The following is a 27,695-nucleotide window of genomic DNA, read 5'->3' on the forward strand; positions in this document are numbered from 1 at the left end:
ATATGTGCTCTGGGCTGTTGTCTCGATGATCAAACCCTGCCCACCGCCATGACTTGGCGTTCAAACCCTGCCCGCCGCCATGACTTGACGTGCTCTGGGAGCTTTGAGCTAGGATGTAAGAATCTTCAATTCTGAAAAAAGCATCTAAAACAAAATAAAACATGTACTTAGAGGAGGACTGGATGGTACAATTAAAGGGTTAACTATTTGTTAAGCAGTGCAGGAAAATGAAAAGCTTTCCAAGTTCCAGCACGAATGTCTGTAGATATAAGAAACCACAATACTAGTTCAACTAAAGAATGTTCAAAGGTATAGAGGGCAACATGTTACATCCAGAGAACTATGGAGGTCTGTAAACAATGTTGCAAGTATGTTTTAAAGTAAATATATATTTTGTCAACTTTTAATTGATGTTTCAGTTCTGTTCTAATGAAAGCTCTTCCATTTGATCTTACTTAATAACACACGTGTTAAGTGCTATGATTAATAAGTGTGATTTTACATTCTCTCTCTCTCTCTCTCTCTCTCTCTCTCTCTCTCACACACACACACACACACAATCTACCTCTTTTTCTTGAATTAAAAAAAAAACAAAAATGGAACAAGCGCCATCTTTAAAAAATGTGTCAATGAATGCAACAGATGAAGTCAAACTGAGCCGCCCTATTGTCACAGAACTAACACGATCTCTACACGAATGTAAAATGGATCAACATTTTAAAAACAATGAATTATAAAGTGCAAAGCTTTCAATCCGTTTAAAAACTTTTTTTTTTAATAATTTCTAGATGGCAATGTTTGGAAACATTGGAAGTTTGATAGCCTAGCTCTAAGTGTGACGCTGGTAGTTCTGTAGCTAAATAGAGCTGCTATGTGACGCTTCGAGGCTCTCTCCGGTTTTAAATTTACAATATTGTGACCTTTGGTACAAATATTTTTGACAGCAATCTGCTCTTTATTTACATCATTTTGTAAATGTTCATTCTAAAGTGCTAAAACAAGATTGCACAACATGGTTTTAATAATTTATTTCACGATAAACTAAACAATGTCAATGACGCTAAGTTTAAGATTACTTAGAAAAATGTCCTCCGTAATTGATAGCAAAAAAGAAATTTGTGAATGGTTTATCTTTCTCACAACAGCAGTAGTTTAAATTTCAAAATCATTGTCTGGTAGGTCAAAGGTTAGCAAAACAAGACTCCCGTGGGAGAGCCATAGGGGTCTCGTAAACATCACCATTGCACTGTGTGGGGTTGTAAAAGAGCTCCCACAACCTTGTCAACAATCCAGGCTTCCTTCCTCAAGGGGCCGTTGCATAAATGGCGTGTCCCGCACGTGCCCCGCACTAATAGCCTGCTATAAAATAGGAAAATTTCGACATCATTGTCTGTAGGTCCTCATTTTTTTTTAATCGTAAAAGCTGATAGTCATCAATTTTTTTTTCATCTCAACATAGTGTATGTCTATGTGTTCCTCCAGTGGAAGGATATTTGGGTTTCCCCTTAGTGTGAGCTGTGAAGACAGTCCAGACATTAACAATGGATGTATAAAACTGTCAAAGACCGTTTAATTCAGCCACTCACTCGTGTAGTGGAAACTGGAGTATGGCAGGAGACCTTTTTTGTAACCACCAGTTAAGATCCCCAAAACTTTGATGGCTTGACCCTTCACTAGTCTCCAGGGTGGTGGCTGATCAGTTTCAGCATTCCCTGTAGCTCCAAACAGACACACAGTCTCTACACCAGATGAGCGTGCAAGAACCATGTCAGTCAGAGCTCAGCATATCCACCGTACCCCCACCACATGAAGATGACCTTATTCTTCAGGACACAACGCAAAAGTCGCCGCACACGGCAGTATTTTAGGTTTCAGCCTGGTAAGCCCAAAAAAAAAAACATTTTTTTTTTACTCCTAAAAGCTTCTACTAATGTCATGGGCAACGAATCCCCCCCCCCCATGTGGATAACTTTTCCAGAAAAACATCTTAAGCTAAAGAGATACCTTAACATTTCACCGCTACAGAGATGGTACAAAGGACCGACCACTAAAACAGAGAATCAAACAGGCAACCAAATCATGAAGTCAAATCCAACTTTCTGTTTTAAACTTCAGGTAACGTTTGAGTGAAACTGGCAGGAACGTCACTTTCGTGTGTTATCATGAGAGTGTTTCGTTTATGTATAATGAACAAATTGTAAGACACATTTCCTCAAGGATAATTCAGATATTATTGCTATTACAATTATTATTATTATTATTATTATTATCATTGCACAGTTTAGATTTACATACTGGAGTAGTTATTACTTCTACACTTTCTATAACAGCAACATGTTATAATAACAATAAAGACAGCTGCTAATAAAACTGCGAGTATGATTGTAGCGTCCTTATATCTTTCACAAACGTTTTCTGTAATGAGAAAAGAAAACAAAAACTATTACATTCTATTGTCTTATAAAATAATTTGAAATATAAAATTCTAGGTCCTGACCATCCATTCATTCACTTATAATAATCAATAATCCACCCACTTTGTCTGGACGATAGTATAGGACCATTGAACCTATTCCTACTGAAGCCTAGGAGAACTCATGGAGAAATCAAATGTTAAATTCACGAGCAATTCAAGGAATATGTTAAAAACAGTTCCGATATGGTATGGCAATCTGAACATTAAAAATAATTAACTTCATACAATGTTTAAATGCTGCTAGTAAGGTCATTGGCAAAAAACAAACAAAGACATCTGGGCAGCTGTTTGATGAAAAGATTCTAGAAATAAAAATTACCCTTTGAGTCAGGATTTTGTGATTTTACCATCACAAAAGAGATACAAGACACCGATAGCAAAGACAGACAGAGAACATACTTTTTGGTTCCCTTTGTGAACTTTCATAAACTTTTCGCATGTAAATTTGGAGTGAGTCTGGTTGGAATGAATATTTGGGTTTCTAGAGTTAGAATGTTTTGTTTGTTGTAATGCACAAATTGTAAGACACATTTTCTTATGGATAATAAAGATTATTATTATTATACCATTTAGTCTCTTTTATAATGCTGAGCAGTACATAACAATAATACAAAATATTATCTTAATATATTTACCATCGGTTGATAAAATAGTAGCCGACTTCACTTGATAGTTTTGATTATAAAAAAAATCTCCACATTTCGGTAAACCAGCTGGAGGTTTGGGATGTAACTCTCTGGCCTCATTAAACACTAAAGCCATACCATCAGTGTTGTGTAACTCTATGTGACAGTGTAACAACCAAAGACCAGGATTGTCTGCCTTGAATCGAACAACTACGTAGCTAAAAAAAGAAAACGACATTTCGTTAGATAAGTGTGAATAGTGTCAATATTGTTACATGAGAAATTCAATAAAGACATTCTCATATAGAGGAAGAAAAAAGTGTAGCGCCAACTAAGACCGCGAGCCATTATTTGGCATTGTTGGGATCCTATACTTCGTAAATTGTATCCCGAGTGCGTAATGAATCCGTAATGGTTCAGATCCAATAGTAAATAATAAGTAAATAGCCACTATTGAATTCGCTGATTGCCAACACGGCATTAAAAAAATAGTCAGAACATTAGAAATCATCTCTGTCAGGTAAAAAGTTTGATCACGTTATCACTGCGACACCCAATCTCGGATTACGCTGAAATTGTGCACAGTTATTTGTTTTACCTGACAACAGAAGAATCAATACAATTAATTTCTTTATAGGTCGCCGCTCTAAGTAAGTTTGAAACAACAATACATAACTATACTGTCTTTTATAGTCATAAGCACTTCACTAGCATGCTGGTTAGTAGGTCGTTCCTTTTTTCTTTCTTTATTATTTCTTTTTTGTAAATGTTTTTAAAAACTGTTTATGGTAAAATTCATCCAGATGTCCCTTTCTTTCTCCCACAGATTTATTGTTTTGTTCTAGATCTATTACACATGTAATTATATGGACGATTTAGACAAGGTAATTGCAATTACACTTCGTATAAGCTTTTTTTTTATTAAGTTTTTTATTTTTATTTTTGTACGCACACATCTTAATTTAAAAAAAAATGGTGAGCTTTTATTAACAATGGAAATGTCATAATCAGTGTGGAACATGATAAAATCTTACCCTCCTGTTGGAACTATGACAGTGTCTTTCAGGGGAGGAGAACTGAGCTGAAGACCTGGAATGTTGTTGCCTCCCCATGAACGGTTTGTCCACTTGGCATAATTGCAAAAACTTTTCTCTCTATCGATGTTTCCTCCACAATCGATGTCCAAGTTGTCTTTGATGTATTCACCTAAATAGACATAACATCTTTTTACTTTTGGAGCATTTACAGCAAGGAATAGAACTCGAATGGTAAGTAGCATTAATTGAAGTATCACGAGAGGCATTAAAATATTGAATTGATTGTACCTGTGACATTGTTATATTCAGGATAACCAATCTTCAGAACATGAAAACTGTGGCCATGAAGGTGCATGGGGTGGTTCCAACCTTTGCCGATTCCCATGTTAACAAACACAAGTTGATACACTTCATTATGCTAGAGAAATAAAACAATCTTGATCGCTTTTTGAGATATACAATGCATGTGCATGTGAAAATTACGAAACTATATAACCATGTATATTCATTACAACATAACCAGTGTACATGTACTTGCATATAATCTAAAATGGTACATGTAAAATTTAAAAAAGGCATCTCGGAGACTACAAGTCAACAAGACAACAATTCTAAGGACAATATTTACCAAAAGTGTTGTGCTACCTGACATATAAAGCATTTAAAAGTACAGATTTAACTAACACTTTTCAAGGGAACGGAAACCTGACAATGTAACAATGTAACTTAATATGGTTGGGTAGTATACTAAATGCAGATTTGGGTCAATGACACACATTTTGAAGTCAATGGAGTGTGTACATTGACTTAATATCTTGAATTCAATGGAGTGTGGACACTGACATATTACCTCAAGTTCAATCGAGTTTGTACATTGACACATCTTGTCTTCACCACAGTCTTTTGCAGTACATAAAGTTTTTATTTCATTCCATTGAGTCAAAGCTGATACATGAGGCATCTGTAGGACATATAATGTAGAAACATGAAGCATCTGTTTTACGTATAAAGTAGAAACATGAGGCATCTGTAGGGCATATAAAGTAGAAAAATGAGGCATCTGTAGGACATATAAATTAGAAACATGAGGCATCTGTAGGGCATATAAAGTAGAAACATGAGGCATCTGTTTTACATATAAAGTAGAAACATGAGGCATCTGTTTTACATATAAAGTAGAAACATGAGGCATCTGTAGGACATATAAAGTAGAAACATGAGACATCTGTAGGACATATAAAGTAGAAACATGAGGGATCTGTAGAAATTACGTGTAGAGTCAAAATAATACACACAATGATTTTTTTAACAAAATTAGGTGTGTACCTTGCTGTTACCCATACTTGAACTATCATGATACATGTAATGCAGAAAACTATCATGATACATGTAATACAGGAAACTATCATGATACATACATTTCAAAAGACAATCGCGATACTTGCATTAAAGACAATCGCGATACTTGCATTGCAAGAAAGTATTAAGCTACAAGCACCGGTGTAACCCACCACAAAGTTAATGCCGTTGGCTGATCCAGGCGTCTCCTTGTCGCCCGGAAAAGCAAAATTCAGAAACATGTCTTCGATGTTCTCTGTCTCTGTCTCTACTCCTGGGACAGTTTTATTTTCCGCTGATTGAAATTGGTTGAAATTGGTACAGTTCACGTCAGCTGATGCTGGATAGTATTTAAATGGGCAGTTGGCAACACGACATCTGCAATAAATAGGTTTTTAAAACTATAGACAGAGCTAGGAAGAAATAGAAATACACGGACTTGTTACGGATTTATGAAACAAAAAGAGGAACAATAAAATTGATGGAAGTAAAAAATAAATAAATGTAGAAGTATTTTGGAAATATTGGAAGGAATGACAACACGTGGGAATAGATTTCAGATAGAGAAGAATTTAGGAAGATAGTAGAAATTGTTTTTTTTTTTTTTTTTTTGTTTAAAGGAAAACATAAGAAAAAAAGTTTTCAAAAAGATTTCTATGTCAAGAAACTATTTTTATCCTTTAGAACCCATGTCAAAACTTTTCTCAAGCGCCATTCCAGCCTTTAGATGACGTCTTGTTCGTGATCAAGAAAGGCCCAAGAGGTATGGCTTTAGGAAAAGATGATCTTACGACGATTACAGTTGTACGTGCGCTATATCTGCCTCTCATGTCTCCCATACTTCCACTTTAAATGTCTCCTCTCGTGTCTCCCATACTTCCACTTTAAATGTCTCCTCTCATGTCTCCCATACTTCCACTTTAAATGTCTCCTCTCATGTCTCCCATACTTTCACTTTAAATGTCTCCTCTCATGTCTCCCATACTTCCATTTTAAATGTCTCCTCTCGTGTCTCCCATACTTCCACTTTAAATGTCTCCTCTCGTGTCTCCCATACTTCCACTTTAAATGTCTCCTCTCATGTCTCCCATACTTCCACTTTAAATGTCCCCTCTCATGTCTCCCATACTTCCACTTTAAATGTCTCCTCTCGTGTCTCCCATACTTCCACTTTAAATGTCTCCTCTCATGTCTCCCATACTTCCACTTTAAATGTCCCCTCTCATGTCTCCCATACTTTCACTTTAAATGTCTCCTCTCATGTCTCCCATACTTCCATTTTAAATGTCCCCTATCATGTCTCCCATACTTTCACTTTAAATGTCCCCTCTCGTGTCTCCCATACTTCCATTTTAAATGTCCCCTCTCATGTCTCCCAAACTTCCACTTTAAATGTCTCCTCTCATGTCTCCCATACTTCCACTTTAAATGTCTCCTCTCATGTCTCCCATACTTCCACTTTAAATGTCTCCTCTCATGTCTCCCATACTTCCACTTTAAATGTCTCCTCTCATGTCTCCCATACTTCCACTTTAAATGTCTCCTCTCATGTCTCCCATACTTCCACTTTAAATGTCTCCTCTCATGTCTCCCATACTTCCACTTTAAATGTCTCCTCTCATGTCTCCCATACTTCCACTTTAAATGTCCCCTCTCATGTCTCCCATACTTTCACTTTAAATGTCTCCTCTCATGTCTCCCATACTTCCACTTTAAATGTCTCCTCTCGTGTCTCCCATACTTCCACTTTAAATGTCTCCTCTCATGTCTCCCATACTTCCACTATAAATGTCTCCTCTCGTGTCTCCCATACTTCCACTTTAAATGTCTCCTCTCGTGTCTCCCATACTTCCACTTTAAATGTCTCCTCTCGTGTTCCTCTTTATTATGATGGAGTATTTGTTGTACACGCCAGCTTAATGTATTTCTACAACTCAAAATACAGAAATTCGTTGTAAGATTACAGCGCTTTCCTTGGGTTTAACTTTTCAATATACAAAAAAATAGCGGTCTTTGCATTATTTATATATGAAACAATGTTTGACCTGGTATTGTTTCCCTGAATTCTATAAACGTTCGTTTTCCTACTAAATTAATATGAAACATTGTTTTGGATCCTGCCGATAGAACTCTTTTCAAGACTTAAGTTTGACTCTAACTGAACTATTAAGAACGTGTTTGACTCAATTACTTCCTCAGCATCAAGTATTTAATAGTTAAGTTTTGATTCACACAGTCTACACAATCTAAAAGGCAAGGTTGTTTATTACAAGAGTTCCAAACAAAGGTATGTTTAGTATTTCAACTTTCTATCGTCTTTTAGTGATGAGTCATAGTCAGCTAGCAAATAATGTTAAGTATACTACTAAATATACTTGAAGTACTTACCTATCAGTTGGTGTGCATAACTTTCTCTTTGTCTGAGGATCATTGTTTGAAGCGTTTGCATATCTAAATATAGCCAAGGCAAGGTGATTACTGACATTCACTTCCAGAGTTTCTGCCCTTATCCAATAGTTGTTGACAGCTTGATTTGCATCTACAATAAAATCAAATCTTTCTCCTGGGTTGATTATAAAAGACTCCACCTCCACTGGAGACACGTCATTGCTAAACAGACAGTCAAAATACAGATACAATTGTTTTTTGATACCAAAGATATGCATTTTATGTGAATCATAACGTTATCTAAAATTTTTATTATTCATACCTCTTTGTGCTTTAAAGTAAAACAAGTACACATCTTAATCTTTATTCTAACTACACGTATTGTTTTTTTTATACTTAGCTCACAATAATAAGATATAATGTAAATCATAAATGTACTTAAGTGATTCGCTGCATAATTCGTCTGCCTTGCTTAGCTTCTTGTAGTCACTGGGACATCGCAAGTAGCTTGCAGTGTTTTTTATTTTTATTTTTTTAACATTTCTTGGTTTGCGTTCGCAGTGTGATTTAATCAATAGTACCACTATCCATGAAATATATCATACTGTTGATAAGATACTCACCCATCAGTAGCCACAATCTTTAGAAGATGTCCATCTATTGAAACACGAAATGGGTAGAGACTTGCTGATCCTATTGTTCGAAATCTAGAGGATACATTCAATGAGTGTTTAGCCTGTCATGGCTCAACCAAAGAAGAAATAATTTAAGACAAAACTATTTTTATTAAAGAAAAATCTATTCCTACTTCATGTTGCCAAACTAAACTAAACATTCCTATTGTATTGTTTTTAATTTTGTTATAATTCCAATTCATTGAACTCTATGATAAATATCGCAACATAAATGTGGTAAAATAGAAGGTAAGTCTTTTCTTTCAATTTTCAATTTTCCTTGTCATTTCATTTTGAAAGGTTTTAAAAGAAAAAATGGTTACAAAGGGGATCAAACCGGCCATTCGTGTTACTATCATGGCTTTTTGACTAACTGTTCTAACACTGACATTGCCGGTCACACATATCTAGATCTAGGAATATCACTTACATAAAGAGAAAATAAAATGGGCGCCCAAAATAGATCTTAGTCATTCTTTCCACCTCACGTAAACAATATGAATTCAATAATTAATGACATCATCTTTCTGAAATTTCAGCCGGATAGGGAAATGAAAGTAAATGTAAATATTGAAACTTTTTATTTTTAGACATTTTTTATTATTATAATAAAAGTGTAAAAAAATGGATGGATTAGCACTAAAAAGTAAAGTATTTGAACTATGCATCTCAAGAAAACATGTTGAACTAAAACCTAAAACTTATACTATAGTTTCTAATATCAATATTATATAGTTGTTGTTGTTGTTGTACGTGTGGCGTAGAGGAAATACTTGTAGTGCACTCAGTGAACGACTGATGCTCACCTATAGGATTTGAACTGGCTCACAGTGAATACAGTCAACGGAGCCTCGATACAGGAACCATTAGGATAAAAATATCTTCCTTTACCATTGATAAGTCCTGAGTGAAACCTAAACATACTGAAAACATAGAAACATTGGGAACATTGTAAATGTGGCGTTCTTCCTCTATAAGCTTTGCAATTACTGTTAGTAGCCAATATAGAAGAAGCAAAAAAAATTACATATATATATATATATAAATATATATAAATAAATATATAAATAAATAAATAAATATATATATATATATAGCATTATATTGAAAATGGATACACTATGTGCATAACTGAGTATCTCCCTTTTGAGTATAATAACCCTTATTTATTTTGTATTTAAGTAGGTATAAAGTTCACCTTTCAGACCTTGTGGTCCATAGGGCAGATAATGTAAAAGTCATCTGTTTTTGTGGCCTACTGTTAACGAGGGTGTCATGTAGCCAGCACAACAACCAACCGCCTTTACTTTTACTCAAGTAATGTGTGGTACCCATTAGAGCTGGCTAGTCAATGGCACCCAAAGAATCCGAAATAAAAAATCCTAGTCTTCACCAGGATTCGAACCCATGATTTGGAAGCCAAGCCTCTTACCGCTCAGCCACAGCTGGTGTATATTTTTGTAAGATTAATAAAGGTACATTTACTATCATTAAAAAATTTCCATTGGCCATTTTCTCCTTTTATGGAACAAATTGTTTTGTCCAATCCACTGTTTGACAATTTAAACGACATTTCGAGTTCCTAACCTAAACTTTCCACCTTCTAATGACCGAGTAGCTGTATCCTTGACTCGGTTCTTGTAGTTACCAAACAACATTCTGTAATGTAAGAGCTCAGAGTCCATGTCATGGTTCCAGTCCTGGGCGTTAGAAGAGATGAAAACATACAAATAGATTTGAGTCTCACCGAATGTAGGTCTATGTGTATAACTGTTTTTGTTTAAATTGTTCTTTAAGAGGGGGTTGTTTCTTGGTGGGGGTAAGAGGCAGGTCATTTTGTCATTTTTTTGTAAGTTTTATATAAAGAAAAAAGAAATCAAAGAATATAAAAAAAAATACTTGACAATAGTGATGAATTATGTTAGGATTTGAATTTTTAAATTGCAACAAATCTTTTTCATATTGTTATAAACCTGGTGGTGGCACAGATGGGGGTAGTGGTGTGTGTGTAGTCAGCCGACGCAAATCGCCCCAGGCCAGCGCTAGACGAGCGGTCAACCGTGACGAGCTACTACGGTCAGCCGAATCGAGTGTCAACAGGACGGTTCGGGAAGGATCGCCATCGTGAACAGAGCTCAGGGGCGTCACGAGAGTTGTAGTCATCTGACCACCTAGAAACGTCGAGCGGCGTTCTGTCCGGTTCGAGAAGGCCAGTAGGGACCCTATATAAGAGCGGAGGTGTCGCAGTCAAGACAGTTCAGAAAGGAGGTTCACGACAAGAGTTCAAAACACGGTCGACTACAGCACAGTTCAGCGGTGTGGTTCTGTACGGAGCATTAAGACGGTTCAGTGCGGAGTACTGTCAAGTACAGTTGAGACGACTGGCGTCTTGATCTTGGTCTGCGATCGAGTCCGACACAACGAGCCTAGTGTGTGAAGTCAGTCCTGAACTGTTGAACCCAGTGCAAGCCCGGAACGAGACGGAGAGGCCAGTGCAAGAGTTGATACGGCGGAACGGTGTTATCGGAGAGATATTTGTACAGTGTACGTGTTGCCAATTGTACAGTATTGGCTGTTATTTATTCAACTATTAAAGCGTTACGTTACTTTGGAGCCCTGAGTTGTCAAGTTCTTTAAGTAGGTGGTGTAAGGTGCAGTTTGCAGAGAGCCTGGATAGTGAGATTAGTAACAATATGAATCAAGTACTTATACCAGTGTGTGTTATAGACTTCTCAATGGTGTTGTATCCCATTTGTCTGTATCTAGCGGATACAAGACCAAATAAAATTACTACTTGACTGAACTAAATGTTTTTCATATGTTATATGTGGTGAAGATGTATCTATTTATGATCAAATATAAACATTAATGGAACTAAAATACGTTTGTTTCATCAACTTAACTTTTCCTTAACATAGATATGGTTCGATATTTTCTTTTGCGCCAAGAGCAAAAGTGAAGAGAGAGAGTCAAATATAGCCTCCAATGAAAATCCTTTTACTTGATACAAAGTCATATTTAGAGAGTTCTTGATATAGGTCACATGACAGTATGATCAGTTAAATAAGAAAGCAGAAACACATTTTTTTTACCTGTATCGTCATGATGAATTCGTCCCTCTGTAACTGCCGCCTCTCTCTGACAATGAAAGGTCCAAACAAACCCATGGACAGTTCAGCCCCTGTGTGGGCGTGATACCAGAATGTTCCTTTACGATCAGCTACAAATCTGTATGTGAACGTTTGACCAGGTAGTATGGGACACTGTCCATAGAAAAGAAGAAAATGTTGAGGTGCTGTATTTAAGCAACACCATAAGTAGTGGCAACACCTACCCAATGTTTTTTTAATCACTCAAAACTTTTAAGGAAGATAATAATTAATATATACATATTTTTATATTTAAAAAAGAAACAAGAAAATTGACCCCATTATTGACAACTAGCACCAGAAAATGTCTGATCTATAAAGAAAATAAAGAGACGAAACGGATCATTGGAAAACATGAAACAGAGAACATGGATGCATACGAAAATGTTAATTAAATGAAAAGTGTAGGGAAAAGCTGATTAAATAGAACAGTTAAGTATAATAAAAGTAGATCAAATTTAGTTGAAAGAACAATGGATCGTATGAACAAGTGAATCAAAGAGAACAGTGGATCGTATGAACAAGTGAATCAAAGAGAACAGTGGATCATATGAACATGTGAATCAAAGAGAACAGTGGATCGTATGAACAAGTGAATCAAAGAGAACAGTGGATCGTATGAACATGTGAATCAAAGAGAACAGTGGATCATATGAACAAGTGAATCAAAGAGAACAGTGGATCGTATGAACAAGTGAATCAAAGAGAACAGTGGATCGTATGAACAAGTGAATCAAATAGAACAGTGGATCGTATGAACAAGTGGATCAAAGAGAACAGTGGATCATATGAACAAGTGAATCAAAGAGAACAGTGGATCATATGAACAAGTGAATCAAAGAGAACAGTGGATCGTAAGAACAAGTGAATCAAAGAGAACAGTGGATCGTATGAACAAGTGAATCAAAGAGAACAGTGGATCATATGAACATGTGAATCAAAGAGAACAGTGGATCGTATGAACATGTGAATCAAAGAGAACAGTGGATCATATGAACAAGTGAATCAAAGAGAACAGTGGATCGTATGAACAAGTGAATCAAAGAGAACAGTGGATCGTATGAACAAGTGAATCAAATAGAACAGTGGATCGTATGAACAAGTGGATCAAAGAGAACAGTGGATCATATGAACAAGTGAATCAAAGAGAACAGTGGATCATATGAACAAGTGAATCAAAGAGAACAGTGGATCGTAAGAACAAGTGAATCAAAGAGAACAGTGGATCGTATGAACAAGTGAATCAAAGAGAACAGTGGATCATATGAACATGTGAATCAAAGAGAACAGTGGATCGTATGAACAAGTGAATCAAAGAGAACAGTGGATCGTATGAACAAGTGGATCAAAGAGAACATTGGATCATTGGTCAAAATATGTATAACATAGCAGAGAATCATTTGAAAAGAAAAATAAATGAAAGAGTGATTCGTTTTCCTTCTGGTTGTCTCAGACTTGCCTAATTTCGATTCAATAGATAAAAAAAAAACCTCCTGATCATGGCAAGGGATTTTTTAAAGATAAAATCAAAGCCTCAGATTACAATGACGGTGCTTTGTCATTCTAAGGCCTTGGTGTACTTGATCTTTCGCAGCCCAACATCGATTAAGACTTTTCTGTTTGTTTCTATAAATTTTGAAAGCTTCTTCAGAAATGGCATTCACTTTGTTTTAGTTCCAATGGGTAATGGCAGCTGGTAGGTTTTTACATTTTTTAATCTTTAAAGAAATTTAGCATGTTTCTCCCATGTGTACTCGTGACTTGCTGTTTTTTTTTTATTTTGTTCATCCCAAATATCAATACAGTACATAATATTTGTTTCATAAAGTATTAGAAAACATTTAAAAAAATCATTATTTTAAAAAACATTGAAATATTGTTAATATTTGGTGATGTTCACACAAAACAAAATTGATCACAGTCATCTGCCCTTTAATTATCTTTTTGATTTTTAAGATCCCGTTTGCCTCTTTTAAGTAATAAAATAATGACAGATAAAACAAGGTTAGAAAGACAGTTTGTGTGTGTGTGGAAAACAAAAAGCTTTTTCAGAGACATTTGGAAAAGATAAAACAGATTAAACAATGTCAAGAACGCCATATTGAAAGATCACACTTGCCAACTACATACTGAAAGATCACACTTGTCAACTACATATTGAAAGATCACACTTGCCAACGCCATATTGAAAGATCACACTTGCCAACTACATATTGAAAGATCACACTTGCCAACTACATGCTGAAAGATCACACTTACCAACTACATATTGAAAGATCACACTTGCCAACTACATATTGAAAGATCACACTTGCCAACTACATATTGAAAGATCACACTTGCCAACTACATATTGAAAGATCACACTTGCCAGCTACATACTGAAAGATCACACTTGCCAACTACATATTGAAAGATTACACTTGCCAACTACATATTGAAAGATCACACTTGCCAACTACATACTGAAAGATCACACTTGCCAACTACATATTGAAAGATCACACTTGCCAACTACATATTGAAAGATCACACTTGCCAACTACATACTGAAAGATCACACTTGCCAACTACATATTGAAAGATCACACTTGCCAACTACATACTGAAAGATCACACTTGCCAACTACATATTGAAAGATCACACTTGCCAACTACATGCTGAAAGATCACACTTGCCAACTACATATTGAAAGATCACACTTGCCAACTACATATTGAAAGATCACACTTGCCAACTACATACTGAAAGATCACACTTGCCAACTACATATTGAAAGATCACACTTGCCAACTACATGCTGAAAGATCACACTTGCCAACTACATGCTGAAAGATCACACTTGCCAACTACATACTGAAAGATCACACTTGCCAACTACATATTGAAAGATCACACTTGCCAACTACATGCTGAAAGATCACACTTGCCAACTACATGCTGAAAGATCACACTTGCCAACTACATATTGAAAGATCACACTTGCCAACTACATACTGAAAGATCACACTTGCCAACTACATATTGAAAGATCACACTTGCCAACTACATGCTGAAAGATCACACTTGCCAACTACATGCTGAAAGATCACACTTGCCAACTACATGCTGAAAGATCACACTTGCCAAATGAGTTAACAAATGTCTCTGTCTTGAATAAATCAAATGAGCAAGCTGAGATAGTAATAGTCGTATTCTAGATGAGCTAGCTGAGAAAGTAATAGTCGTATTCTAGCGTGTACACACCTGTGTAATAAAAGTAACACCATCACTCCACGCTGTCTGCCTTTGATGCATGCCATGCCAATGGATGCTGATACCACTGGACAGCAGCTTGTTTGTGACGTGTACCACGATCGTCTGACCTTCATACACCTACAGAATACATGAGACATGTTGTCAATGAAATATTTAATACTTTTATTACAATTGTTCATACAATTTCAGCAGGTGTTTTTTTTTTTGAAAAATAAACAAAAAAAATACATTGGTTCATTTTATCAAGGGTAATTAATAATTTATGGAAACTATATAGGTCTGTTATGCAACCTTTCTTTTCTATGATATATATTTCAATGCTATACATTTCTATTCTATGATATATTGAACTAACTTAAGAGAGACAGCTCAACTAGAAACAGATGTTTATTCACAAGAGGACATCACAAAGAAACTGTGTCTGCTTTGAGCAGAGTCTCTTTATAAGCTCTAGACTTGGTCGGTGGGCATCACAGAGTTACAAATCTGAGTTACAACAATATTATTTTCTATTATATGGTATTGTAATAATGAAAATGTCTTTGCATTTTCAGAAACTATGTCTGATGACCCAGATTTCACTAAAACAATGATGACCCAGACTTCACTAAAACAATGATGACCCAGACTTCACAGTGTTTCTGGGGGTATTTTGTTTTGGTGAAAATATAATAAAAATCTTCTTTACGACATAAAATGAATTTAATCCACAAGTTAACATCATATAAAGATTGACTACTCGCTTTAACACAGACACAATATATTTTAAATTCATTATTATTGTTTTACAAAAGTATACTTACTATGAAATATGAAACTATTTGTACTGACCACACTTATCTTCCCCATGTCTTTATATTCTCCCTAAAGTTAGCTTCTCCAGCATCGAAACTAGAAACCTAATTTTAACATTCTTGGCTATTTTAGCACTATGGGAAGCGTGGTCGAGAGGCTAAGTGCGCTTGAACTTGGCTTGTCTCGAGGTTCGACACCCGACTCGGGCAGAGTTGTGTTTACTGAGCGCCTAAAGGCAGCACGGAAACCAACTCCTAGATACCCCTTCCCCCCCACTGGTCCACAAATGAGATTGGACCAAAGCGCTCTGAGCATGCTAAAAGCATGAAAGTAGCGCTATATAAAAGCTATAAATAATAATATCTTCTCAAAACTAATGTGAAGTAAATTTCTAATTATACATCCTCTGAGACCTTGACCTGTACATGATGTGACAGGTACCTAATTGCAACGTTTCTTACTATCCAGGTTCTCTGCAACTTCTCCACACGACACCACCAACTTAAAGAACTCAGAGCTCAAAAAAACGTCATAGTTTAATGTCAACTAAATCACAGCCACACGTAACACAGGCTGTACAAATACTTCTTCGTTTCCAAACGTACAACCGTATCAACTCTAGCACTGTCCTCTCCGTCTCGTCCCGGACTGGGTTCAACTGTTCAGGACTGACTTCACTGACTGGACTCTGACACATTCGCTTTTATACGGTTCCTTCTGGCCCTAACCCTATAGAACCGGACGGAACATCGTTAGACCATTCTGGTTGATCACATGACTACATCCCTCGAGACGCTCCTGAGCTCTAATCACAACACAGATCCTTCCCGAACTATCACGGCTGACCGCTAGTTTAGCACTGGCCTGTTGCCTACACACACCATTACCTCCATCTGTGTCACCACCAGGTTTATTACATTATATATTAAAATACTGATATGTATCTTTGTTTCTAATATATTTTATTTTCTATGGTATATGTTTCATATAAGATACATTTCTATTTTGTAAAGCCTACTCAGATAAATAGGCAGAAAAGAATTGCATTTGACAGATTCACCTCCCTTGGCATTACACTTTCTCGAAAGGGGAAACATCAATAATGAAATCGACTTTCGAATCGCTAATGCCAGTGCATCCTACGACAGAATGTCTAACAATGTGTGAAATAGATTAGGTATTACCACAAATACAAAGCTTGGGGTCTATCGAGCGGCTATCCTACACGCTTAGCTCTATTCCTTAGAAACATGGACAGTATACAGAATACATGAAAAAAAAAACTGAACCACTTCTACATGATTTGTCTCAGAAAAATACTGCAAGTTCAATGGCAAGACAAAATACATGACACTAATGTCCAACGAAGAGCTGACCTGCAAAAGCCTCCTCACAATTCTGATGCAGTCTCAGCTGCGATGCGCAGGCCTTGTCTACAGAATGGAAGACAGCCGCATCTCTAAAAGATTCCTTGACGGCCAATGAAGGGAAGGAAAGCGAGCTCAAGGGGGAGAAAGAAAACTTTCTAGGACTCTCTCAAGGCATCTCTAAAAGCCTTCAACATGGCCCCTTTCTTCGCCACCTAGGAGACAGAAGCACAAGATATAGCATCATGGCGACGCTCTGTGGAAACTGGCCAACAATGTTCAGATGACAAAAGAACAGTGTCGGTAGAAGAAAAGCGTCATAATGAAATCAAGGCACTTATACTCCAGCTGGGATAACCTGCCCAGTGTTCAGTCGAACGTTCCGGGCTCACATAGGTGTCAACAGCCACTTGAGAAGGCACTAAACCGCAATGCACAAGCCCTCAGCACTCTAGATGACAAAGTGGTCATGATGGAACCATGATGGACAAACTATATATTTAATTATAATTCATGATCTTTTTTTTTTAATTGTAAAATGTAATAATCTTATGTGTGTGTCTACAAGCGTTACTGCAGAACGTTAAAACACCTTTGCTATGCAAGGGTCAAAGGATAATTTAAAATATAATAATGTAAGTCCTTCAGGACCAAAACACAGATAAAAATTGAAACCGTGCCGCTTATAAAAGAGAACAACTATTGTTATTTTATCATATCACTGTGTCCTTTAGTGTATAGCCCTATGACTCATGTCCCCGTGTTATTTGTCTGGACCTTATATCCAATGAAACTGGACTAGAATGTTAAGTATGTCGACAGCCACACAGGTAACTGTAATAGGTTACTAGCTTGTGACATAAAGCAGTTATTTTGACCTTGACCTCGTTATCTTTGTTCCCCTCCCCCACTCCCCAGTACCCCACCCCCTCCCTTTTCCTTGTTTTGATGCGCTAACAGACGATACTTGTTGTTATGAAGCATGTGATTTGAGACACTAGTGAAAGACATCCCACCCCTCTACACTTTACAACTTATCCCCACTCAACTGTTTCCGTTACTTATGAGTAATTTTGTTACGGTAACTCGATTTTAGTGTCAGTCTTTGTTGGGGACAAAACCTTGTTGATTGTTTGTGTACGTTTGTTTGATTAGCGGACGCGTGGCTATAAAAAAACAACAACACAAATTAACTCATTATGAAATTTGAGGGAAATCAATGCATGTTTCATTTTATAGAAATTCATCATCAAAACTTAACATGAGTATCCAAGTCAGACTATCACAGGCGGTGGCGTAGTGACTATCATCCTGACAGATTCTTTGCATTAGCGATCATTAGAATAAACAAAGAAATACGTTAAAATTGATTGGGTGTAAGAATTGAAATGTGCTCAATTTACATATAAGTATTAATTTCTAGAAGTCTTAACTGAATTGATTGTAACCTAGTAGTTGCAAGAGATAGTGTCTTTATACTCTATACAGTTGAGTTCATGTAATAGGAACATAAAGGATGACTTGCTTTGGTTTGTACTACGCCCAACTTGCGTAGGGGAAGGGGGAGGGCAGGTGAAGCGTCATATTCCTGTATCCGGGCCTTCAAGTACCATGTTACGCTACTGGTCACAGCCCCAACATAACTCCTTACCCTTCTTCCACAACTTTGTCATAGACACATTTGACCAGAAGTAAGTTTCATATAACTCTCTACTGATAGTCTTCGATTTTCTAAATAAATAAAAGGTCCAGTTTTTTTTTATTGAATGTAATGATTAGTCTTTCTATTGCCTCAATAGAAGGTCCAGGTATTGTTTATTGAATGTAATGACTAGTCTTTGATTCTCTTACCTCGATAGAAGGTCCAGGTATTGTTTTATTGAATGTAATGATTAGTCTTTCTATTATCTTCTTATCTTATATAATACAGACGTTACTTCAAAAAAGAAGATGATTACGTCCTACGCGTCATGCATTTAGTCATGCATATTAACCAATGACTTAAATTCTGCCAAGTCACTGGTTTTCCTGGCTAGCTCAGGCAACCCATTCCATGCTCTAATAGCACTAGGGAAGAAGGAGTATTTGTACAAATTTGTCCTAGCATATGGGACGAGGAATGTGCCTTTATCTTTGTGTCTTTCAGAGTATTTTATTAAATTTTGTTTTTGTATTTGAAGATTATGGTTCAGTGTTTTATGTATGATTGCTACTTTACTTTTGAGCCTTCTGTCCTGAAGGCTTTCTAAATTTAGTGATTTTACTAAAGGTGTTACTCTAGTCAAATGTGAATATTCGTTTGTTATGAATCTCACTGCTCTATTTTGTGTCTGTTCCAGTTTCTTAATGTTTTCTTGAGTTGAGGGGTCCCAAACGGAGGATGCATATTCTATTATTGGCCTAACCAAGGTTAAGTAACATTTTAGTTTTATGTTCTTATTTGATTTATAGAAATTTCTTTTAATAAATCCTAATGCTTTGTTTGATTTTTTTGTAGTTTCATCAATATGTGGATTCCATGATAGTTTTTCATTTATTATAACACCTAGGTATTTTGCGTTTTTAGTCTGTGATACTGGTTTGCCATGAATAAGATAAGTGGAATTAATTTGTTTTAGTTTTTTTTGTTACTCTTAACAACTGACATTTTTCTGGGTGGAAAGACATGCTCCAATTTGATTCCCATTTCTGTAATTCATCTAATTCTCTTTGTAAAATATCTGTGTCTTGTGTTGTTTTTATTGTTCTATATATTATGCAATCGTCTGCAAATAATCTGACTTTTGTTCCTGAACTAATGCAAATTGGTAAATCATTTATGTAAATTAAAAATAGTAGTGGACCCAAGACTGTACCTTGAGGTACACCTGAGTTTACTGTTATCGGTGTTGATTTAGAGCCATTTATTATTACAGTTTGTTCTCTCCCTATCAGAAAGTCTTTAATCCACTGATGCAGTGGACCATTAATGCCGAAATATTTTAATTTTTTTAAGCAAACTATGGTGGTGAACTTTGTCAAAAGCCTTAGAAAAATCTAGTAAGATAGCATCTATTTGTTCACTATTATCTAAACCTTTTGAAAAATCATCAATTAGTCCTATTAGTTGTGTTTCACATGATCTATATTTCCTAAAGCCATGTTGGTATGGTGTGAGGACATTATGTTTGTCTAAGTGGTTTATGATGTTGCTACATATTATGTGTTCTAGGATTTTACATGTGATGCTGGTAAGTGATACTGGTCTGTAGTTTCCTGGGTCAGATTTTTCTCCTTTTTTAAATAGGGGGGTGACATTAGCTTCTTTCCAGTCCTTTGGTACTCTGCCCTGGTTAAGTGAAGCCTGAAAGAGTATTTTGAACACTGGGGCTAGCTCATTACTTAGTTCTTTGAGTAATCTAGCTGGAATACCATCAGGTCCAGAAGCTTTATTTGGTTTGGTGTTGGCTAATAGTTTTTGAATTCCATTTTCTTGTACTACTATATCTTCTATGTTGTCTACTTGGTTCAAATTCAGTAATATGTCTTTGTCTCCTGGGTCTGAGAATGCTGATGCAAAGTATTTGTTTAGAATGTTTGCTTTAGTTTCATTATCATTATGTATTATGTTATGTTCATCTTTTAATGGCGCTACGCCTGTTGTTTCCATTTTCTTAGACTTAATGTAAGACCATAGGTTTTTGTTGTTATCTTTAGATATTACATTGTTTATGTATTCACTCTGCAGCTGTCTGCTTACTTTTTGGGTTAAGTGCTTAATTTTTATATACTTTTTGTAAACTCTTTCTGCATTAGTTTCTTTAAATTTTCTATAGAGGTTTTCCTTCTGTTTACAAAGCTTCTTTAGTCTATTATTAAACCATAGATAGAAGGTCTATTGCCTCGATAGAAGGTCCAGGTATTGTTTTATTGACAGTAATGACCAGTCTTTGATTCTCTTAAGTCTTACCTCAATAGAAGGTCCAGGTATTGTTTTATTGACAGTAATGACCAGTCTTTGATTTTCCCAGCCGTCTGCTGTGATCACGTTGCTACCATCTATGGGAGTGACCAATTGCGGATTCTCCACGTCGAAGTGATAAAGTTTTCCTCCAGATGCGTAAACTGCCTTCTTGTAGTCCATCATGGTTCAGCTTATACTCTACCTCCAGCCAATGCTCGCAGAAGTCCTGCGTCATCAGACATGTTGTCTCTACGACTCGAATGCACAAGATCACTGCCATTACAGCTAAAAGACTAATTATAAAGAGATTGAAGTAACAATAACATGACTAACACATTATTTCTATATAGGCTCTATCTAGGAGAATGTAACTGTTATAGAACTCGACAACTAAGAAAGTCTCTATATATAAAAAAAAATAATTAATTCGCTTAATTGATAAAATAATTGGTCGATTATTTATGAATTCGTGTGCTGTTGATACCAGAGTTGATATAAGCTTTGTAACAAGCAAATAACAAACAAGCAAAAGAAAAAAAATTAATTAATTTTAAAAAGCGTATCTAAGGGAAAGAACAGCTAATTACTATCATTTATCTGAAAATGACAGTGATTAGCTCCCATTCTGCTATATATAACAAAATTAATTACTTGAACTAATTAATTAACTATTTGGTTAGTTTTGTATTGATTCGTGTTCTGTCATTGACTATGAATAATTATGAAAAAGTACAACTTGATCCGAGAATGAGAAGAAAAAACTTGTCAAACTTAAAAAAGGGATTAAATCCATATATACATGAACATCTCTCATTAAGTATCAGTTATTCCCTTTATTTCGATATAAATTAAATAATTAATCACCAAAATTAAATAGCTAATTGGTTAATTTTTTTATTGATTAATGTCTTGTCAGGTACAATGAATAATTGTGCAAAGTTTCAACTTGATCCGAGATCGGAAAATGGGACAAAAAATATGTTCAAAATGTGTATACCAGACAGACAGATAGAAAGACAGAGTGAGTTGATATAAGCTTTGTAAAAATACTTCTTTTTTTAAAAAAAAAAGCTTATTTAAAAGGAAGAACTCAACACTTCCAGCCACATATTTCAATTCTGTAAGATTTATTTCACTTTTTATATCAAACAAAATTAATTAATTACTTTATTTAATAGACTAGTTGTTTTTTTATAGACTTGTTAGGAACAATGTCTAATTGTGCTAAGTTTCAACTTGATCCGAGAATTGAGAGTTGGACAACTGAAGTTCTCAAAATAAGTACGAGACAGACCGAGTGATGTTAGACACTTCATGAGTATAGAGACTCACTATAGGGGACGGACTTTGAACTCCATAATTTTTTTTTTTTTTGCCTGAACTAGCAACTGCATTTCAAAACTGCCAATATTAATATTAAAGGTCAATAGTTTTATTTCAGTTACAGTGACATTCAGATTGGGTTGTTTTTTTAACCAAAGTCTTATTGCTGCTTCTAAAGTCTTTGAACCTGCCAAGAAAAGCTAACTCTATACATAACAGTGTTGTGCTGAAATAGCAAATAGTAATCTTAGAATTATTTTCTAGACAATATTGCACTAGGCATGGAAAATGAATCAGAGTTTCTCTTTTAGAAACTTCGGCATAAAGCGATAATTTGTTTTCAAATGAAATTAATACTTCTAACATCGAAAAATGTGTTTCCATTTCCTTGGAACTTACAATTAAACTAATTTAGCTTAGAAGAAGCATCCGCCATGAAATAAATTCCTATACAAACAGGTCACTCGTTAGTTCTACATAGTGTGTACTCTTCTCAAAAAGAAATACTTTTCTTTCAGTTATCAGTGAAGCGAAACGTTTCAAAAATGTTTCATTGAAAATGTTTCCTCTCGATATCCAACGAACTTTGTTATGAGGGCAGACTGACAGCAATGACCAGTGTACTCTCTACCTCAATTAGAAATACCTTAAATTGGCAATGGAAAAGAATTTTAGCAACAATGGAGTGGGTAATCTTAACCACCAATTCCATTACTTTGTAAATTTCTTCAAGAAATGCACATTTGGTATTTATTAGTGAATAATGCAATGATTGGTTAGTATCTAGATCTAGTGATTAATTTTGTTTTAATATTGACCAATACATTCTGCATGTCATACTTTTCATTTGTCTGTTGAAATCAAATTTTTTTTGGTTATTTTCTTATGGAATGTAATGTTTTTCCAAGCACTCAATTACATCAATTGTTTTATCTACTCATCACGTTTGTCCTATTAGTGGCAATACATACAAAATGGTCCCTTCTTCTTTTATAAAGTGTACCTAATGTACATAAGCTTTTATAAAGTGTACCTAATGTACATTAGCTTTTATAAAGTGTACCTAATGCACATAAGCTTTTATAAAGTGTACCTAATGTACATAAATCTTTATAAAGTGTACCTAATGTACATAAATCTTTATAAAGTGTACCTAATGTACATAAATCTTTATAAAGTGTACCTAATGTACATAAGCTTTGTTTTTCAATTTGTTGACCAACGACTAGTCGCACTGTTGTTCCTTTCTAGAAATGTACCTTTTTTCTGTATGCTTGAGTTTGTTAAATATTTACTGGTCTCTGACAATGCAAGCTAATAAAGAATATTTCGTGCCTGTACTAAACATTTAGTGAAAGAGCCATAGCCAAGCAGTCAAAGAGCCCCATGCGGATCGAGAACCACATTTTGCTACCACTGCCCTAGACTATTTCACTGAGGATGTCCGTGCAAGTAAATCTATTGTTGAATGTTGAACTGAGTGTACCACTGCCCTAGACTATTTCACTGAGGATGTCCGTGCAAGTAAATCTATTGTTGAATGTTGAACTGAGTGTACCACTGCCCTAGACTATTTCACTGAGGATGTCCGTGCAAGTAAATCTATTGTTGAATGTTGAACTGAGTGTACCACTGCCCTAGACTATTTCACTGAGGATGTCCGTGCAAGTAAATCTATTGTTGAATGTTGAACTGAGTGTACCACTGCCCTAGACTATTTCACTGAGGATGTCCGTGCAAGTAAATCTATTGTTGAATGTTGAACTGAGTGTACCACTGCCCTAGACTATTTCACTGAGGATGTCCGTGCAAGTAAATCTATTGTTGAATGTTGAACTGAGTGTACCACTGCCCTAGACTATTTCACTGAGGATGTCCGTGCAAGTAAATCTATTGTTGAATGTTGAACTGAGTGTACCACTGCCCTAGACTATTTCACTGAGGATGTCCGTGCAAGTAAATCTATTGTTGAATGTTGAACTGAGTGTACCACTGCCCTAGACTATTTCACTGAGGATGTCCGTGCAAGTAAATCTATTGTTGAATGTTGAACTGAGTGTAAGCCTCTATTTGAGAATCGAGTTCTCTCTTTTGTGTTTTCAAAGTTTTCTTGGCACCCTGAAGAATTAGACATCTTGATGGTCGAGTTCAAGTCTGCACTAATTTGACATACCTGATTTATATTTAATTACCAAGCCCAACATAGATATATCATCACAGATCTTCCTAACCATTTTATTTAAATATGTAGTTTTGAATTTCTGATTGTTTCAGCTAATCATAGCTAGATTTGTTTTGATTGGCTAGAAATCAGAAATTCGTTTCTGCGTCTTAGTTTTTAAAGTTGTACGTATAGGGCTAGGGTAACGTGGCGGATTACAAAGAAGTTGAAGTACCTACCATTGGGTGTAAGTTGAGGTGCCTACCAATGGGTGTAAGTTGAAGTACCTACCATTGGGTGTAAGTTGAAGTACCTACCATTGACTGTAAGTTGAAGTACCTACCATTGGGTGTAAGTTGATGTACCTACCATTGGGTGTAAGTTGAAGTACCTACCATTGGGTGTAAGTTGAAGTACCTACCATTGGGTGTAAGTTGAAGTACCTACCATTGGGTGTAAGTTGAAGTACCTACCATTGGGTGTAAGTTGAAGTACCTACCATTGGGTGTAAGTTGAAGTACCTACCATTGGGTGTAAGTTGAAGTACCTACCATTGGGTGTAAGTTGAGGTGCCTACCAATGGGTGTAAGTTGAAGTACCTACCATTGGGTGTAAGTTGAAGTACCTACCATTGGGTGTAAGTTGAAGTACCTACCATTGGGTGTAAGTTGAAGTACCTACCATTGACTGTAAGTTGAAGTACCTACCATTGGGTGTAAGTTGATGTACCTACCATTGGGTGTAAGTTGAAGTATCTACCATTGGGTGTAGGTTCAAGTACCTACCATTGGGTGTAAGTTGAAGTACCTACCATTGGGTGTAGGTTGAAGTACCTACCATTGGGTGTAAGTTGAAGTACCTACCATTGGGTGTAGGTTGAAGTACCTACCATTGGGTGTAAGTTGAAGTACCTACCATTGGGTGTAAGTTGAAGTACCTACCATTGGGTGTAAGTTGATGTACCTACCATTGGGTGTAAGTTGAAGTACCAACCATTGGGTGTAAGTTGATGTACCTACCATTGAGTGTAAGTTGATGTACCTACCATTGGGTGTAAGTTGAAGTACTTACCATTGACTGTAAGTTGAAGTACCAACCATTGGGTATAAGTTGATGTACCTACCATTGACTGTAAGTTGATGTACCTACCATTTTGTGTAATTTGAAGTACCTACCATTGGGTGTAAGTTGAAGTACTTACCATTGAGTGTAAGTTGAAGTACCTATCCTTCTATCCTTTATTCTTGTCTTTCTCGCCTGATTTGGATACATTTCACTAGTTCTGGTTACAAATGTAAACAATACAAGTTTGAAATGTACTATCTTATACGTGTTACCTTTTTTAAAATCATTTTGTCAAATAATTTCTGACTTTATGTTTTATTCGGATCATGTCTCATCTTCTCATCTCTGTCTGTGGTCTCTGTCTGTGGTCTCTGTCTGTGGTCTCTGTCTCTGGTCTCTGTCTCTGGTCTCTGTCTGTGGTCTCTGCCTGTGGTCTCTGTCTGTGGTCTTTTTATAAGCTAAAAACCATCTTTCTGCAAACGTCTCAGTTCCGAAAGAGTCTCTCCAACTGTCCCCACACAAAATGATACGACTATACTAAGCATTGAAAGGCGAGGTGGCTGAATGGTAAAGCGCTTGGCTTCTGAATTCATGGGTCCCTGGTTCAACATTAGTTAGGGAAAGTAAAAGCGTTGGCCACATGACAATCTCATCAACCTTGGGCCACAAAAACAGATGACCTTTACATCATCTGCCCTATAAATCACTAGGTCTGAAAGCGGAACTTTACTTTTTTTATATTAAGTATTGGAAAGAAAATACTGTAAAATACATCAGAATACACGAGTACATATTTGTCCACTTACCTGTTACTGCTGGCACTGGTCTTGTGAAACTACATCGATTACATAAACTAAAAAAATATAATTTTTAGAAGAACAAATCTTTCCAAATGAGTTGTGAATACACAGGGCTATCCATTTATATACCCCATCCAATGACCTTGCTTTATCATTTCAAGAAAACCCACAAATATCGATGTGGTCTTATTTGCATGTCGCGACCCCAACAAGGCAGAAAACAAAGAAAAAATAAATTTTTCGGGAAATCGTCAGATAAAAGTCCTTAACGGATGTCGTTATCAAGTAATGAAAGGGACATATTAGAGCCTAACAAAGAGACAGATAAGTGTTCTAAAACAAAAGGCAATATTTTTACTCTAAAGACTAAAGAAATGTAATGCGTGGGTAGGAGCTGACCGTGACCGTAACCTGAAGACCAAGTCGCTCTTTATAGAATTGCGTTCTGTTCGCTACTCTTTTGTTCTTTGTTTTGTCTCTGAGCACATTCCAGACATTGACCTGGTAGGAAGACACAATTAGATAGACAGAGAAGCTTACTTGTTCTCCACCCCCCCCTCCCTTTTTTTTTCTGAGAGGCGCTCTCTGTCGACGCGAAAGTTACGTGGGGTAACTAGTCCGACTTGCACAAATAAAACAGTTATCTTTCCATTACTTTTTCACCGAGAGTTAGAGAGTCGGCGTGCGTGCGTATCCCGCATAGTTGAGAATTATATATACAGACAGATGTTTAATATTTTGCTTGTTTTTATATTTAGCTGGCAACATAGATCTCTCGATACGACATGTTACCTACCCTGTTTGTTTATATTCATGGTACGGCTAAGCTTACAGTTTAAGTCTACATCGGGTGTTGAGAGGTTGACCATGACTAGCACGAGATGATAAGATCCTGGTCAACAGGTCCACGTGATTGTGTGTAAGGGTATGTGAGATGTGTGACATTTGAAGTTCGTTGGGAGAGCGGATATTGTCTAAGTTGGCGACTGGTAACTGATAGAGTTAGGGTCGGAGACTGGTAACTGATAGAGTTAAGGTCGGAGACTGGTAACTGATAGAGTTAGGGTCGGAGACTGGTAACTGATAGAGAGTTAGGGTCGGAGACTGGTAACTGATAGAGTTAGGGTCGGAGACTGGTAACTGATAGAGTTAAGGTCGGAGACTGGTAACTGATAGAGTTAGGGTCGGAGACTGGTAAATGATAGAGTTAAGGTCGGAGACTGGTAACTGATAGAGTTAGGGTCGGAGACTGGTAACTGATAGAGATAGGGTCGGAGACTGGTAACTGATAGAG

The 27,695-nt window shown here is 36.2% G+C and overlaps 1 protein-coding gene across 4 annotated transcripts; it reads right to left on the bottom strand.

The window, feature by feature from the left end:
* Positions 1-506: 506 nt before the first annotated feature.
* Positions 507-26,563, bottom strand: LOC106070846 (uncharacterized). Of its 4 annotated transcripts, XM_056027312.1 has the most exons (15): positions 26,408-26,563; positions 25,738-25,818; positions 21,059-21,345; positions 14,936-15,064; positions 11,632-11,802; positions 10,127-10,239; positions 9,346-9,462; positions 8,489-8,572; positions 7,866-8,087; positions 5,651-5,855; positions 4,990-5,100; positions 4,428-4,557; positions 4,137-4,308; positions 3,112-3,320; positions 507-2,415 (listed from the first exon to the last, which is right to left on the bottom strand). In XM_056027312.1, exons 3-15 carry the CDS (start codon positions 21,233-21,235, stop codon positions 2,288-2,290), a joined length of 1,968 nt encoding a protein of 655 aa, XP_055883287.1. In that variant the 5' UTR covers positions 21,236-21,345; positions 25,738-25,818; positions 26,408-26,563; the 3' UTR covers positions 507-2,287. The 4 variants fall into 4 exon arrangements, with proteins under 4 accessions (XP_055883287.1, XP_055883290.1, XP_055883289.1 ...); XM_056027315.1 differs by lacking the exons at positions 25,738-25,818; positions 26,408-26,563 and adding an exon at positions 25,556-25,646; XM_056027314.1 differs by lacking the exons at positions 25,738-25,818; positions 26,408-26,563 and adding an exon at positions 24,854-24,891.
* Between the last annotated feature and the right edge of the window lie 1,132 nt (positions 26,564-27,695).

The sequence above is a fragment of the Biomphalaria glabrata genome, chromosome 4 (assembly GCF_947242115.1).
Source record: "Biomphalaria glabrata chromosome 4, xgBioGlab47.1, whole genome shotgun sequence".
Classification (NCBI taxonomy): domain Eukaryota; kingdom Metazoa; phylum Mollusca; class Gastropoda; family Planorbidae; genus Biomphalaria; species Biomphalaria glabrata.

Bases quoted from the DNA above. Each gene is read 5' to 3' on its own strand.
- LOC106070846 (XM_056027312.1), bottom strand. From the start codon at position 21,235: ATGATGGACTACAAGAAGGCAGTTTACGCATCTGGAGGAAAACTTTAT. The intron at 5,856-7,865 runs GTAAGTACTTCA...TATTTATTGCAG, and splicing joins TTATGCACACCAACTGATAG to ATGTCGTGTTGCCAACTGCC. The intron at 4,558-4,989 runs GTAATATGTCAG...TTATTTCTCTAG, and splicing joins CAAACTCGATTGAACTTGAG to CATAATGAAGTGTATCAACT.